Source organism: Dromiciops gliroides, chromosome 2 (assembly GCF_019393635.1).
Source record: "Dromiciops gliroides isolate mDroGli1 chromosome 2, mDroGli1.pri, whole genome shotgun sequence".
Lineage (NCBI taxonomy): Eukaryota > Metazoa > Chordata > Mammalia > Microbiotheria > Microbiotheriidae > Dromiciops > Dromiciops gliroides.
The window spans coordinates 297,188,397-297,205,839 of NC_057862.1; the positions used below are offsets into that span (position 1 = coordinate 297,188,397).

At 35.3% G+C, this 17,443-nt stretch overlaps 1 protein-coding gene across 5 annotated transcripts in view; it reads right to left on the minus strand.

The window, feature by feature from the left end:
• The window catches only part of EML1 (EMAP like 1), a 195,756-nt gene that overhangs the window by 95,843 nt on the left and 82,470 nt on the right, over positions 1 to 17,443 (minus strand). For all 5 annotated transcript variants that reach the window (XM_043987720.1, XM_043987719.1, XM_043987718.1 and 2 more), the window contains one exon: positions 5,445 to 5,579. In XM_043987720.1, the coding sequence (XP_043843655.1) occupies positions 5,445 to 5,579 (135 nt within the window). The remainder of the gene's footprint in view (positions 1 to 5,444; positions 5,580 to 17,443) is intronic.

Consider the following 17,443-nt stretch of genomic DNA (forward strand, 5'->3'; position numbering starts at 1 on the left):
ATGCGCCACGAGATGTGGTATGGTAACCTTTCTATAACTTTTTCAGGTGTCATCATGAACACATTACTAAATTTGGCCTTAATCTAGACATATAGTGGTAAAAAGTGTTATTAATGTCATAACTGTCTCAATTTGGTATTGCTTATGAGTATGAGCATCCTCCAAAGGGGGGACTCCAATATGTTGTATTATATAAAGTTTAAATTTGTTTTGTATATTTTGAAAAACTTTCACTGTTTTTGAAGAACTTTCATTATTTAATTTGAACATTTTGAACAATACTATACTAAAGACTAGTGAAAGCTCACCAATTCCAGAGACAACCAGTAGTTCCAGAGACAACCAGAGACAGCCAGAATCCAGACCAGAGTACAGTTCCCCTGATGACATCTCAACCCTCCTTCAAGGACAGGATTTAAAAGACCTTAAATGGACATTTTTGTTTCTTCCTATATACACCATGTGTAATGTGTATTTTCTGCAGAGGCCTTCCCTCTGTGGACATTGTCAAAGTGCAAGTCCATGAGGGATTGCCCCTCTGGACAAAATTTTCTTTTCTTGTGTTATTGGCATTGTGTCCTAGCATAGGTTATGGTATTTTGTTGTTGTGCTGCTTCATCAAGGAAACACACCGTGTTTCTTGTCGAAGCAAAGTGGAGTACTGTTGGCATTGAAATTGGACTCAGGCTCCCTGAGCAGAGTTGCAGCTGCCGCTGCTCCTCCCCCTCCTCTTCAGCTGCAGGTGGTCCTCTGAGCCGGGCTAAGCTGCGCGGACTGAAAACTCCAAGCCATGGGTGTGGTGTGGAAAGGCCCACAAAAACCTTCAGGGACACCGGGGTTTGCTTTGCCCAGCCCCCAGCTCGGCACAGGGAGTATGGGACTCGGCCGGCCCTGGGGGTGGCCAGCCCTGAGTTTCACCTGAGAAAGAAAGTTAATAAAAAGGGACACCAGAGACGCTTTGGGGGGATGGAGAAAGCAAGAGGATGGACAGAAACAGGAGGGACAGAAAGAGGATGCCAGAGGACAAGAACGGACAGAAAGAGGATGCTGGAGGACTAAGAGAATGCAAGGAGGTCAGTGAGAGAAGGCTAGAGACGGTGAGAGGTCAGTGAGAAAGGGACGCTAGAGACGCTGAGGGGGGCGGACTGACAGAGCAAGTAGAGAAGACGCAGGGGGGTTGAAAAAGTGAAGGGGACTTGGAGTTAGAAGAAAGGAGCTGAGCAGTAAAAGCAAAGCAGAGGAGCTGGAGTGAAGGAGAAAAAGAGTGAAAGTTGGAGAAAACTAGAGGTGAACTGGTCCAAGCAGCACACCCTCAGGCAAGGGCAGCAATGGTCCTTGTTATATTAAAAGCAGACAGGTCTCGTATAACTTTCCATTTCATATCCCTTACATTTATTTTTATAAATAAACCCTGCTTTGATTATTTAATTAAGAGCCTTCTTAATCATTTGCTTATCAATTTGGGAGCAGAGCAGTGTGGAGAAAATTTTAGACGGCCCTAATAAATCTATTATTTAGGAAATTTAGGAAATATTATTTAGGCTTAGGAAATTAATAGCAGTCAGATAGCCAGCCAGTCAAAAGTCCCCAGATTAGGCACCCGGCTAAATTAGTTCCCCCTAGTTAGATAAAATATTTTTATATTTGAATGGTGACCCAGATGGGACTTATGGCCCAATTATGATTTTTCTAAAATTAAAATTTTTCTTATAGATATAATTTTTCATATAAGTACAGTTATATTTTTTTCATATTAGTTATAGTTAATTTCTTTTTACAATAGAAAGCTGGTATCTGAGTCAGGAAGACCTGGGTTCCAAGCCCCACCTCTTTGTAAATCCAGGAAATCTTCCATAAGTAACAAGTGATGTTGGGAAGTGGTGGAGATAAATAGGTGCAAGAACTGGAGTCAGAAGAGTTGGCTCTGACATCTACTAGTTATGCCACTTAGGATAATGGATTTTACCTCAGGAAGCATTAGTTTCTTCATCTAACAAAAATATATAATAGTTCTTATTCTATTCATTAAGCAACAAAAATTTATTAAGCATTTACTATGTGTCATGCATATTATAGCACAGAAAGTTTGTGAGAAAAGTGCTTTGTAAATCTTAAAATAATTCTATAGGTCAGTTATTATTCTCATTACTTTAATATTGCAAGGTTTTGGCATTTAATTAATATGGGTAAACCTCCTATCTAAGAAAATTGAAAACTGTCTACATCTTAGTAGAAGGTCTTTCCACGTTGCCATGGCCATATAAATTCATCCCCTAGTGGCCAAACTTCTGGTGATGAGCTTGCTGACCTGATCCCTGGATGATAAACACACACCCTATTTTCAAAGCAATACTCAAAAGTTTTCCAGCTGAAAAGAATCCAGCAGAACATGTACTCTGTTAACAGTGCCTTTGAAAGCCAAGGTCACTCCAAGCCATGAAGAGGAATCTAAGTAAGACTTTTGTGAATACTGATGTTGATCAAGATAACAATTATGTTATTAATGACCATAATATCAGGAGAAGGCAACTCTTCTCTGCTGCTAGTCTCTGAATACATGTAGCCGATCAACCTACAACAATGATGGGCTGGTTTCAGCCATTACCAGTGCCAAGTGGAAAAAGAGAGACTATTTTTTTAAAAAACAAACTTTAGTCTGCTTGAATTGTTTTTGGTCTTTTCACGCTCATCATACTGAAATCAAAATTTCCTAGTTTAGCATACTTTTCAAAAGTCTAATTAAATCCTCTCATAAATATCTTTAATGGAAATATTTACTCACTGCATTTACAAAAGCTGTGGGATTTCAAAGATAAAACAGAACTGAAGTTTGCACAATACAGAGATTCCTGTGGAAACCCTTAATAAGAATCAGATGTGCAGAAAAAGAGCCAAGTTTATAAAAACCACCCGGATCTAAATGTTTCAAGTCCACCTTTCAGTCTCCTTTTGAATTCAGAGAAGAAAATGACTCTCAGTCACACAATATCCCATATTAATTCATGTTCACTTGCCCATTTCAATTACATCAATATCTAACGGGCTTCGCATGGTATTTCTATCTTCTCATCATAATCCTTTGGTAAGAAACACACTAATAAAGTAAGCTATAAGTAGACCACTCAAGTTATTTAGTGCATTAATGAAGAAATTATATAATACACACCCACAAAAGGGCAATAGCCAAACTTCAAAATCATTTCTGCAAAAGTGGTCTGTAAGTATCATCTAGGAGTAAAACTGAACACATTCATAAACTTCTTTTACAGGAATATATCAGAACAGATTTGCAAATTTGGAAATCTGACAGCTTGTGGTTTAGAATCATTAGCTTTATGACTCAGTCTTTTCTCAACATGAACACTTGAAAAAAACATGTCTAGCCTATGTGTATATAATCCTTTCATCAATGGTACATGTGGCTATCATTTAAAATGAGAAAGCAATTAGGCATAATACCAGACGTACATAATGAAATTGGTCTCATCTACATAAGAAATGTGCTGTAGTTATATTTATGCCAATTAAGTGGCGTCAACTAAATTCAATATTTATATAAGCTATTGAAATACCCTAATCTGACTTTTATTCAATAGATACTGCTATTATAACAAAACAAAAATCATAATCTGTCAAAAATAGTTTCACTGGAAAAATGTAAAAAATCAAGGCTAATTGAATTTCACTAAACCAAGAAGTCCACTAATCTGTGGTTTTTATATAATTGGACAATTTTCATTTATTTTAACTGTCAAAATTACCATTTTCATAAAATTTTATTTTTTATAATAAATGCACATAGATTTGAATTTCAATTAGCAAATAATTTGTTAAATTGATACCAAAATTGATACCAAATTAGGAATAAATTAAAGTAGGGTAGATTGACAATTGTAGCATCTATTTGGAAACACTGATAATGGAAGAAAAGGGCAGAGTTCTACATACAAGCAAATATACAGAGAGGATATGTGTTACAACTAAAAACAGATATTTCCCTCATTAAAGATAAACATACTTGTTCAAGCTATAAGTAAAAGTCATTTTCAAATTCATTTGATTGGATCTTGCTTTGTTATCAGCAGCCTGGACATAACTGAAGTCACAGATTTTTAGGACCATAGATAGGCTTAAAGTTGGAAAAGACCTTGGACATTTATCCCTATTATTTCTGCCCCCTTGCCCCCCAAAACCTCCCTTTTTCTGAAGTTCCCTATTACTACTGAGATATTTCCAGTCTTTTTTCTTCTTCTCTTGTCCACCCATTTTTTTGTCTTTAAAAATTCTATTTGCTATGTTGGATGAAGGGAAAGGGATAGTGGGGAAAATGTAGTAATGTTAAAAAAAAAACACAAAAATTCAATAAAACTTATTTAAAACAAAAGAATCCTTTCTTGATGTCCGCAACTGCTAATGCTTTACTTCCCTAAATGTCTTCATAATTATGTTAAATTTATTCTATGCATACTTACGTATGGGTCACTCGATCAAAAATTATTTATTAATCATTTACTATGTTTCTGGCACTGTGCTAAGTTCGGGGCATACAAAAAGGCAAAAGACAATCCCTGTTTTCAAGGATCTCATGGTCCAGTGAGGGAGAGAACATGCAAATACCTGTGAGCAAATACTTGTGAGCAAACAAGATGATAAATTAGAAATACTCAAGAGAGAGAAGGCATGAAAATTAAGGGGAATCAGGAAAAGTTTCCTGGAAAAGGTGGAATTTTAGGTGGGATTTGAAGGAAGTCAGGGAGATCGGGAGGTAGAGAGGAGGATGGAAAGAATTCCAAGTATGGGGAACAGCCAGAGAAAATGCCTTCAAGTCAGGAGATGGAGGGCCTTGGCTGAAGAATAGCAAGGAGGCTGGTGTCCCTAGATGACAGAGTATATAAAGGTAAGGTTTAAGAAAACTGGAAAGGAAGAACTGGGGCAGATCATGAAGGATCTTGAACACCAGAGGACTTTATATTTGATCTTGATATTGACAATAGAGTGTCTCAAAAGAATGTAAAACCCTTGAAAGGTGCATGATTTCTGTAATTGTATTTTTAGAGTTTAGCACAGTGCCTATCACAGAGTAAGTCTTGTTGACTTACTGATTTTTGTTGGTTTGGATTGGCTCTTTCATTACACTGATATAGGAAAGTCCTGAAAAGGCTACTCCGCCTACCAGTTTAGATTGACATCTGTTCTATAATTTATAGTCTTACAGATTTTCCTGGTACACAGGAGGGTAGGTGATTTGCCAGGGTCACACAGCCATATCACTTTAGATAGGAAAAAAAAAAGTTCAGAGAAATTAAGTAATCTGTCCTGAGTCCAACAGCCAGTCTACCAGTGGGAGAGCACACAGCATCTGGATACTAAAGCAACTATGATGCAGCCCCAAAATGTTATTTCTCTGATTAATCATAGGAATCAGGAGTAAAGCAGTCCCCTACCTCTCACTGTTCTTTTTCCCACTAGAAGAGCTGCTGGTGGATCCTGCACGGTTACGGTTCCCTTTGGAATCTCCATAGCTTTCCCTCCGGCCACCTGGAGATACTCGTTCACTAGAGCTGGTTCTTTTGATGGTGCTAAAAAGAGGGAGGCAAGTTACAACCAATCTATACAAAGGGGCAACTACAACAGAGTGAATGGGTTTATATTAGTTCGATTTCTGAAAAAGCAAGAAAACATGAATTAAATTCTATCAAATAATACTAATTGACATTTATATAGCACTTTTAGGTTTATGGAATGTTTTCCACTAGAACATTTAAAACATGGAAGGACAGAGCACCGATCTGGAAATCAGAAGATTCGTCTCTGCCACTTACAATTAGCTAATTATATCTTCCTAACACTAGAGTGCACATGTGAACCAAATTGCTATTGCGATGAACATCTGGCATGTTTGGATACTAAAGTGACCCTTATGTAATTCTCTGATTTTTTTTTCTCTGATTAATCTCTGGAAAGAAGGCCTCAAAATGTCTTACTACCTTTTATAGTAATTAAGAGTATAGAATCCTATACTTCTCACTTTTTTTAAACCACTAGAAGAACCGCTGACAGATCCTGTTTGATTATAGTTTCCCCTTAGTTTTCTATCTCTTTAATTTTAGGTAAGCTGCTTCATCTCTCTGGGCACCTGTTTCCTGAACTGTAAAAGATGTTTGGTCTGGATGATCTCCAAGGTATCTTCCAACTCTAAATTCTAGGATCCCATTCTAAAATTCAAACTTCAGGGATTACAGAGTGCTTAATCAGAATTCCTGTGGAAAAGATGGATATGTAACACCTCCTGTGTAATGACAGTAATGTTACTGTTATGGTAAAAAGCAAATGGTTAGGTGAAATCCCCATCAACATTTATTGAGTAGACATAAAGTATATAGAAATGCTATGGGAGGGGCAGCTAAGTGGTGCAGTGGAGAGAACACCAGCCCTGGATTCCGGAGGACCTGAGTTCAAATCCGGCCTCAGACACTTAGCTGTGTGACCCTGGGCAAGTCACTTAACCCCAATTGCCTCACAAAAAAAAAAATGCTATGGGAAATTTCAGTAGAAACGTACTGTGCTGAAATAGCTTAACCCCTTTGTAACTTTCTAACTCAAAGAATTGAGGAAAATGCTTTATAAATATTCATATTCTACATAATTATAAATTATTTGCTATTAACAATAATAAGCTATTTATATACTAAAAGCATATAAGAAATACAATTGAAATTACTAAGATGCAAACATAACCATGTAAATGTTGTATATCAATACATACAATATTACATAAAATGTATCTGTAAATATTGATATGGTGGAAAATATAGTTGGACCTGGAGTCAGAAGACATAGGTTTAAGTTCTGTCTCTAAAACCATGACTCATAATTCTCAAAGCCTCATTTCCTCCATAGTACAAACAGACAGACAACTGAATGTAGGGGAAAGAAGAACCCAGCTTCAGATACTGCTGTGACCCTGGGAAAGTCACATAACTTCTCTGGGTCTCAGTTTCTTCAGTTATAAAATGAAGAGGCTGAACTCAATGATCTCAGTGAATTCCTTTCCAACTTCACATCTATGATCTTACCATATGCAAAATAAAGCAGTCAGACTAAATAATCTCTAAGGTACCTTCCAGCTCTCACGATCTAGGGCTTTGAGACATCTGCTAAGGATAGGACCAACAGTAATTGAGGCTCCTGGAATTGCAGGATCTAGGTGGGGTTGAGTCTAGAAAGGCTGGAAAGGCTTCACAAATAAGAGACATTTTATATACTGAGCATTTTGGTTGGTTTTTTTTTTTGTGTTTTTTTTTAAGTGAGGCAATTGGGGTTAAGTGACTTGCCCAGGGTCACACAGCTAGTTAAGTATTAAGTGTCTGAGGCCAGATTTGAACTCAGGCACTCCTGACTCCAGGGCCAGTGCTCTATCCACTGCGCCATCTAGCTGCCTTATACTGAGCATTTTGAAGGCCAAAGAGATATGGTTTGTGAAGAGGAAGAAGGCGTGCACTCAAGGCAAGAGCAAGGTAGCTTATAAGCAAGTGGTAAGACTGGAGTGCAAAACATTTATTTATACTGGGCAACAAACAGGTTTCAGAAGGAACAATTGTCCTAAGCTCAGCCTGGTAGATTTCAGTAGTACTGAAGCCAGCATGAAATGGAAGAAGGGTTCAACTGAACAAAACAACAAATGAACCAGCTTCCTTCTTCTCTGGGGTGATTAAGTACAAAAGTAATAAAGAATCCAGTGTCCCATTGATGGATAAGCTCATAATATTTGAGAATAATGACAATTAAAAACATGCCATCTCATCATTTTAAATTAAAAGTTAAAACGCTTATTAAATACTTGGTATATGCAAAGTCCTATGATAGATTTTGGGGATTCAAAGATAAAAATTAACATAGTCCTTGACTTCAAGAAATGAACAATATAATGAAAAGATAGGATATGAACACAATGAGTATTATACAACTTAGAAAGTGATAAAGATAAAGAAAAGGTCAAAGCAAAGTATTCTAGAAAATTTGAGTAGAGCAAGGTCACCTTTAGCTAAGAGGAATGTAGATGCAGGAAAAGCTTTATGAAGGCAATGACCCCCTGAGTTCATTCTTGAGGGAAGAGGACAATTTCAATAGGTAGAGATGGGTAGAGAATATGAGAAATAATCTCTCTCTCTTTTGAACTCATATTTTAAACAGTTCAACATACAATTTATTAAATACTGCCTTGTAGTTATTTGTCTATATGTTGTACTCCTTCTAGTTTGTGTATCTTATGGGCAAAAATGTTTGCATTTTTCATAGTACTTAGCAGAGAACCTTGCAAATAAAAGAATCACAAAATGTCAGTATTATCAGCTTCATGCATGAATGAATGAAAAAGATTTATTAAGTAATGAATTTGAAATCAAATGGTGTAAACTGAAACTCCACCTTTGCCATTGTAATTTCTCTGGGTACCAATTAACTAATATGTAGAATGAATAAGCAAGATTATAAGATTTCTAAATTCCCTTAGAATTCTAAGTCTATGATCCTATGCACTTACACATCATTTGGTCCTATTCTACTAATCTACTAATTTACTGATGAAGAAACTATGGCTCAGGCAGGCTAAGTTTTTAAGCAAGGTCACATGGCTAGTAAGTGGCAGAACCAGGAACTGAACCTGGGCCTCCTGTTTTCCAGGGTCTCATTTTCTTTCCACCATCACACACATACCCAATATGTATTTATTGAATGGATAACTAATATTGTTTACTTGTTACAGAAAAAGGTTTTATTTATTTTAATGTTTGAACAGAAAATAGTCAACTGTAAACTTCTAATAATGAATGGCATCACCTTCTCAATTTTGTGAGGTAGATATTCCAAGGATCATTATCCTTATTTTAAGCATGAGGAAACTGAGGCTCAGAAAGTCTAAGTGATTTGTCCATCCATGGCCCACAGCTAATGTATCAGAGGGAATGGACTTCAAGTCTCTTGGTTATAAACCTGGCACTTCTTCCACCACACTATATTGTCTTTGTTAAGTCCATAAGCTCCTTGACAGCAAGGTCAGGATCTTATTCTTTTTAAAATCCATCTCCCCTAATACAACACTGAACACTCAAATATGATGGTGTGTCAAGAAATACTTTTTTTAATACCAAAATTGAGCAAGAAACAGAGTTTATCCAGGTTTTCTTGGATTCTAATTCATGGTTGTTCCTCCTGAGTAAACTGCCCTGAGATGATTTCTAGTTCTAGGGAATCATGAATAGTGGGATAGAAAGATTATTTTAGTGGAAAGAGTACTGATCTTAGAGTTGGAAGACTTGAGTTCAAGTTCTGAATCTAATACTTACTAGTTGTGTGACCCTCGGCAAGTCACTTCACCTGTGTGAGCCTTGGTTTCTTCATCTGTAAAGTGAGGATAATGATACTTACATTACCTGCTTAATTGTAAAGAAAGTACTTTGTAATTTAACCTTAAAACACTACGTGAGTTGTTATTATAGAAGAGATTGAAGAGAAATTAATTAAACTTAAGACAAACATAATCTGCAAAAGACTCCCCAACATGAATCTTGGTCAGAGTACAGAACTGAATAATCCACTTCTATCAAGGGAACATTAAGAATTAAAGGAGATTTTCTGAATTAGTTTCATCAATATTCTTGTTGGTAATAAACATTCAGTAATTCACAGGAAATTTGAAAACTCTACCAAATATTCACTATTAACAATTTTAAACTATATATGTCATAGATAAAACTGACATTTAGCAAATTTATAATTATGAAAAATCAAAATAATATCTAAGAAATTTAACATGGAATATTCATAGTACTACTAAATTAATATCATTTGTAATTTTTGTAGCACATAGGAAAGAAATCTTTGTTTTGATATCTGCATTTAAAATTTCTTAACAGTAAAGGTTAATACTTAGGAGAGCTATGTGATAAAGTGGTTCACTAAGGGCTACTTCAAATTATTGAATTAAATGGTAAAGAAAATCTAAAGAGCTAGGAGGCAAAACTACCATAAATCTAATAAGCCCTCACCTTGGAGTTGATTTATTCATTTTATATGCACAGAGAAGACTCACAGATCTGTTTAATCTATATTCAAGAGTCACAGAAACAAAGCAGAAATAAAGTGAATAACAGTAAAAGTGAAAGGTATAAATAAATTGCAATAACACATAACACAAACATGAAAACAAAAAAAATTTGGCTTTAATTCATAAACTTAAATATGATCTACCATATTAGTGAAACACAAAGAGATTTTTTATCATGCAAACATCTGCATTAAATGCTCAAGGTACTCCCCCCTGCCCCCAATCTTTTGGAAAGGAAAAAGTAGATAAAAGTACAATAATGACTTAAAAAAAAAACAAATGAAGTCTCCTGCAAATCAAAGTTAAGAACAGAAAATCAACCTTCAAGACAGGACATCTTAAATAAAGCAAGTAAGAAGCACTACAGGAGGCCAAGTCAAATAAATGTCAGAGAATATCAGAGGGGCTATGTTCCCTATGAACAGCAAGGGGGTAAATTATGTGGTGTGTTGTTTTGTTTTATAGAAGCATAGGTATGTGAAAAATTTCAAACTAATGAAATAAATTTTCTTTAGTGTTTTAAGGTAATTCAAGTATTTTTGCTATAAAAACATTGGAAACAACCCTCTACATAAAATTAATTTTCTAAAGCCCTGAAAATACAACTTATTATACTTATTACAATAGACTAAATACTACATCATCATCATAATATAATTGGCACTCATACAACTTTTTAAGTTTTCCATGAAGTGCTTTATATACATTATCTTATTTGATCCTCACTTTACAAATGAGGCTTATAAGAGTTTAAGTAATTTGTGCAGGCTCATGAGCTAGTCTGAAATGGCATTTGAACCTCAGATCTTCATGACTCCAACTCCAGGGTTCTATCTACTTCAACAATAACTATTCACATTTAGAGTGCTTTCAGGTTCATAAAAAATTTTCCTCAGAACAGCTTTGTGAAATGAATAGTGTAAGAATGATTCACTATCATCACAGAGATAAACATGACTAGAGTAGTAAAATGACTTTTCCCAAGGTCAAATAATGTTAGAACTAAGATAGGAACCCAGCACCCTTGACCCCAAGTCTCATGCACTTTTTACACATCACATTGTTATGTGTATCAGTTTTCAAGGATTTTGCCAATTCAAAACAGCATTTGTAACACATGTGTTAAGTGAGGAAGTAGCTGGTGACATCGTGGATAGCTGGGACTGGAGTCAGGAAGACAGACCTAACCTTCAAACTTGGCCTCAGACACTAACTGTATGACCCTGAGCAAGTCACATCACCTCTCCTTTCTCAACTGCAAAATGTGGATAACAATAGCAGCTACCTTACAGGGATTTTATCAAATGAAATATTATTTGTAAAAATTACTTATTACAGTACTTGACACATATAAGTGCCGCATAAATACTTATTCCATTCCTCCTCCATCCCCTAAATGTTATACACAAAATTAGATTGTAATACCAACAAAAGAGAAAGTACTTATGAGAAGATAGAAGATCATCTTTACTTATACGCCATAATGAACATTATATGGAGACACTATTTCTTTCATTCTGATGGTTTTAAATCAAAAAACTTTTAGAAAAATATGTCAAACTTTCAAAGCTGAAAATTGAAAACATCAAGTTACAGCTAAAACATGGAAAAACTGTTATAAGGCCATAGGCCATTTCTCATCTTTTCAGTAGGAAAGGAGCTGTTTGATTCTTAACTAAAGTAGTAATAATTAGCACTAGTGTCAAACAATGGGATCACTTTCCTAAAGAATCAAGGATTGATCTTAGGCATGTATCAAGGGATTTTCTTATCTACCATGTGTCTAAGAATATCCCAGTGGCAGTAAGATCGTAGATTTAGAGCTGGAAGCACATCAGAGAACACCCCTCCTTTTACAGATAAGGAAACTTGAGTCCCAGAAAAATTAAATGATTTGCCCAAGGTCCCAGAGAATAAGGGTTAGAGGAAGGATCTCTACCTAGCTCTCTGACTTCACATTTTGGGTCTTCCCACTGTACTATACTGCCTCTCAAGCCAAGTAACTTCGCAAAAAGTCTCGTTCCTCCAGAGAATCATATGAGAAAATCTGATAAGAAGCTCAGAAGGCCATACTGCCAACCTCTTCAGCCCAAAGAGAAGAACTGAGAATTCTGTGTCATTACTCTGATCCAGACACACAGACACTAATACATACACATTTTAATGATCCCTGTGCCTGGAATTCCCTCCCTCCTACAATAACAGAACTGGAAAGATTCTCAGAGGCCATCTAATCCAACTCTTATATAAATAGAAATCTGCTCTATAAACTCACTCCAAGTTATCTAAAAGATCTGTTTGAAAATATCCCAAAAGAAAATAAAAGAGAAAATATCACAAAATAGAGAATCCATTACACCTGAAGTAATCCTTAAGTTTTCTTTATGTGGAGTTTCAAAATCTGGCTCTCTCTAACTGCCACCCACTGTTCCTAATTCTGTCCTGGGGTAAAGCAGAATAAATCTAATCCCCCATGACAGTTATTCAAATACTTTAAAACAGTTTTCATGTTCTGTCTAATATTTCTCTACTCTACATTTCAATTGGTCTTTGTATGGCATGGTTCTCCGCAATGTCACCATGTTGGTCACCCTCCTGTGAATCCACTTCAGGACATCTATCCAAAAATATGTCATCCAGAATTGAACCATAAAATTCCAGATATAGTCCGACCAAGAGAGAGAACTACTACTCCCTTACTTTATACACTATGCCTCTACTGTCATATTAGATTTTTGCCTTATGTTGAGCTTGAAGTCCACTGAACATTGCTGATATTTTTCATGCAAGCTGATGTCTTGCTTTGCATTGTCAAGATATACCTGCCACCTTCTCTCTTTGTGTGGTTGACCATGGAGTGGAAAAAATGCTAGACTTGGTCAGAAAATTCTCAGTTTAAATCCTGGCTTTACCATTAAACTACTTTGGGGGGCGGCTAGGTGGCGCAGTGGATAAAGCACCGGCCCTGGATTCAGGGAGTTCCTGAGTTCAAATCCGGCCTCAGACACTTGACACTTACTAGCTGTGTGACCTTGGGCAAGTCACTTAACCCCCATTGCCCCGAAAAAGAAAAAAAAAACTACCTTGGAAAGTTCATTTAATCGAACAATTAATTTAATTTCTCTGTGCCTTGGTTTCCCCATATATAAAATGGGAATTATAATACATACATTATATTATAGGATTCTTGGAGGAAAAGCACTTTGTAAATATTTAAGCTATGTAATACTCTTATTTATGGAACTCTTTGAGGGTAGGGATTGTTTTATTTTTTTCTTTGTATCCATAGCATCAAGCACTGTGCCTGGAATATAGCAGGCTTTTAAAAAATACTTGTTGATTGCTTTATTGCATCAAACCACAGGATACTACAAGGCCTCCTCAATGATATCCATGAATATTCAAAAATGATTGGTTAGAAAATACATATAGCAAAAAACAACTGAAGAAAGGGTCCTTAGTCATATTGACATAAGAGTCTGATGCTCAGTGCATTTAGTAATTCTATCAGCAAATATAGCTGGGACAGATGATGAGTGGAGCCTAGAAGTAAATAGGAAGACAGGTAGGTGGATTGTCTTTGGGAAACTGGCATAGAACTTCCATGATTCCAAGTTCTTTCCTGATACCAAAATCCATTTTTTTTAAACACCAGTATTCTATAAGAAATGTGGCTCGGTAGACAGAAGCAACTCTTGGAACCTAAAAGATCTGAGTTCACATTCTGACCCTTTTATATCTACAAAATGTCATCTTATTAGATTTATCCCTTTATTATTCTAATCTATAGAGAAGTACATAGATTCTGACACAGTCATTTAATACATTAGCTATTTTTCCAAACTCTGTAATTTACAAATTATCAAAATCAAATTAGGTAAGCATGCTATCTATGAATGTTTCATTAGAATCATTGATAAAAATGCTTAACAACACAGGAATAAGGATAAGGCAAGACAGATCTCTAGTGGCACTGTTCAGAAGACCTTGCAGGATAATATCAACACATTAATAACTATTCTTTGGGTGAAGTTATTCAACCAATTTTGAATCCAGTTATCCAATCAATCTTGCCCACATGGACAAGATAACAGACTGGTTGATTCAGACTCATCCTTTAAATCCCTCTTTCTACATGAATCTTTATCCCCATATTCCTGCCTTCTCTATAATTACCATTTACTCTGGGATCACACATAGCACTTTGCACCTTTCTACCCACTCTATAACACTTGTAAAGCAATGAATTATGTAATTTAATTATCTGTATTTGGGGCAGGTAAGTGGCCCAGTAGAGAGTGCTGGGCCTGGAGTCAGAGAGACCTGAGTTCAATTCCAGCCTCAGATACTTGTTAGCTGTGTGACCCTGGCCCAATCACTTAACCCTTTTTTGACTCAGTTTCCTCAACTGTAAAATGACCTGGACAAGGAAATAACAAGTATCTTTGTCAAGAAAACCCCAAATGGGGATCACAAAGATTCTGACACAAATGAACAACAATTTGTATAACATTCTAAGGGGTAGGGACTGTGTCATTTATGTACTGAAGAAATGTTTATCAAATAAATTAATTCTGACACTTGAAAATAATCACAAGCCAAATTTAACACCTATATTTCAAAGTGATTTAAAAAACAAAACAAATACTTTCAGATGTGAAGTAACTTGGAAACAACAAAAAGAACTGGAATGTTTTGGTTTTTCTATAATTATATAATCTAAATAATTTACTAGTCAATAAAATATTTTTCACAAGCTGAATTTTTAGTTGGTTATTTCAAGAGAAAATTTAATATATTATTTCATATCTTTACAAATCAACTTTCTTTTTTAAAAAAGAATGCTCTTTTGTACCAGTTTCTTTCTTTTACCCTCTAGTCTAGTAGTTTTGCACTAATGTTTTATTCCTAAGCTGTGAGAATGATTGATTTTTTTTTTAAAAAGTCAATAGATATGCTATTCTATAGACTGCTTCAACATCCTCACTTAGCAAGGTATGACCTGCAGTACCTTCCCCTGGATTTGTTTCCTTTTGACGAGTGAAAATAACATTTTCCCAAGGAAACTAAATCAAATCTAGGTTTTAATTGGCAACACAAAGCACAACCACTGTGTACTGGACTATTTCCAAACGGATTTTTTTCATAAGCACTTAAGAAAACAGTGGCAATAAAGCATTTGTGCATGTATACACACAAGCACCATCTTGGTTTCTACTAGTATCCTAGTACAGAAAAATTGCAGGAGGCAAGCATATTAATATATTTTAAGTGCTTTGGGCAATACTATAAATGTATCCTAACATTCGAAATGCATATTCTGCTTCCTTCTGTATTCTAAGTATCAACCACAATAAGGCAACTTAGGTCAAAAACAATGATCTGATTAACATTTCTCCAGTTTTTCGGTGAGTTACCACAGAATTCCACAAAGCTAATACTAATATATTATTTGGTTTTTCCTAACTTCCAAAAAGTTCGGAACTCAGATCAATGAAGGTCACAGAGAAGTAGGTGACAACAAAGAAAATGAAAAGTTACTATTTGAAAACTAAGTGTTTTGGATATCTAGATTTTTGAAGCATTTGTATTGTCATTAATTTTTTCTGCAGTTAGGTACAAATAAATATAATATAAAATAATACATGATGTGCTATAATCTTAAATAGCCTGCCTGTAAGATCTATGAAAGTGGGGACCATATCTAAGCTAAAATTTGTATATGACCCCATACCTAGTACAGTGTTCTACACATAGAAGGCTCGAAAGTTTTTACCGAGTTTACAAACAATCCTTTTGTTTCTTTCTTGGTTTAAAATTGTTTAGTGTTACTATATGCAGTTTATATATCAAGAAGTATATGATAAAGTGGAAAAAATAATGGATTTGAAATCAGAAGACCTCGGCTCAAAGCCTCCCTCATCTATTAAGAATTAAATAAAATAATATATAATAAATTACTTTGTACATTGTAAGGTGCTGTGTGAAAGTTAGCTCTCTATCTTTTTAATTTATCTACAATAGCATTTTAGAGCTGGAAAGTACCATAGAGGCCTGAATATCTTGCCAGATTGAATAAAATTCATTGTTGTCTAAAAAAAAGTCTTTTGCATCATTCATTGCTGTCTTAAAAAGCCTTTTGTATCAATCTTTAAAATATTTGTGAAAAAAATTAAACCTACTTAACACAGTGTCATTTATTTATTTACTTATATGCATTTCATTTTCCTTTATAGTATGGTACAATGGAAAGAATCATGGACTTGTTTTCTGAGAATCTTGGTTTGAATTCCACCACTATCCCTTACCACCAGTGAATGTAACCTTCAGTAAATCACTTTCTGTTCCAAGCCCTTAGTTTCCTTATAAAAAAATGAGGAAAGTGGTTGATATGACCAATAGGGTCACTTTTCAACTTTCAGTCTAATATTCTATGACTAATTTTGCTAAAAGTGTTTATGATTTACAGATGCTAATGTAATATAAAGAAAACTATGCAGTAAGACTTATACAATAGTCAGTATGCACCATGCACATATCCTTTTTGATTTATGGCTGTAGCCACTTATCTGTGCTTAGGCTCTGATTGTTGGGGGTTTTTTTGTAAATTTGTCTCTTGGGCTACCTATTTGCTTGAAACCTTTGCTTGAAGTGAGCTACTTAATTCTGCCTGCTGTAAGCAAGGCTGGTCCAGCTGTTTCCCTTAAGTGAATAGCTAGGTCATATTTATTATAGTACTCTATGAGAACTTACATGTAACAATGAGAGTACATTTTTCCAAACATTTAAATAAAGCAAATTTCTATACTACTCAACTGTATTTTGGCTAAAATTTCTATTCTCCCCACAAGAAAACACAATGTTCTGTACATAGAGGCTATTTTAATAAATTTCCAGTTGAATTTATACTTAATAGCATTTAACTAAAATTTTTAGTAGTAAAGTATCCCTACCACCACCGTAGTCTAAAGGAAAAGGACAGAAAGAGAAAAGCACCTGCTGATACCACCTCAGTCTTTTTAAAAAACACTGAAGGGATGCATGTCAGATAAGAATTTATTAGCTCAACAAAAAATTCAGGAAAAACTGTAAATCAGTCTGACAGAAATTAAGTTTAGACAAGGGTTTCTTAGCCTGGGGTCTCTGAACTTCTTAAAAAATATTTTGGCAACTATTTGAATATAATAATTTTCTTTTTAATCCCATGTATTTTATTTATTTAAAAGAACATTATTTTAGGAAGGGAACCATAGGCTTCTCCAGATTGCCAAAGGGGTCCATGACACAAAAGAAGTTAAGAACTCCTGGTTTAGATCAAGTTCTTATACTACAGGGGCA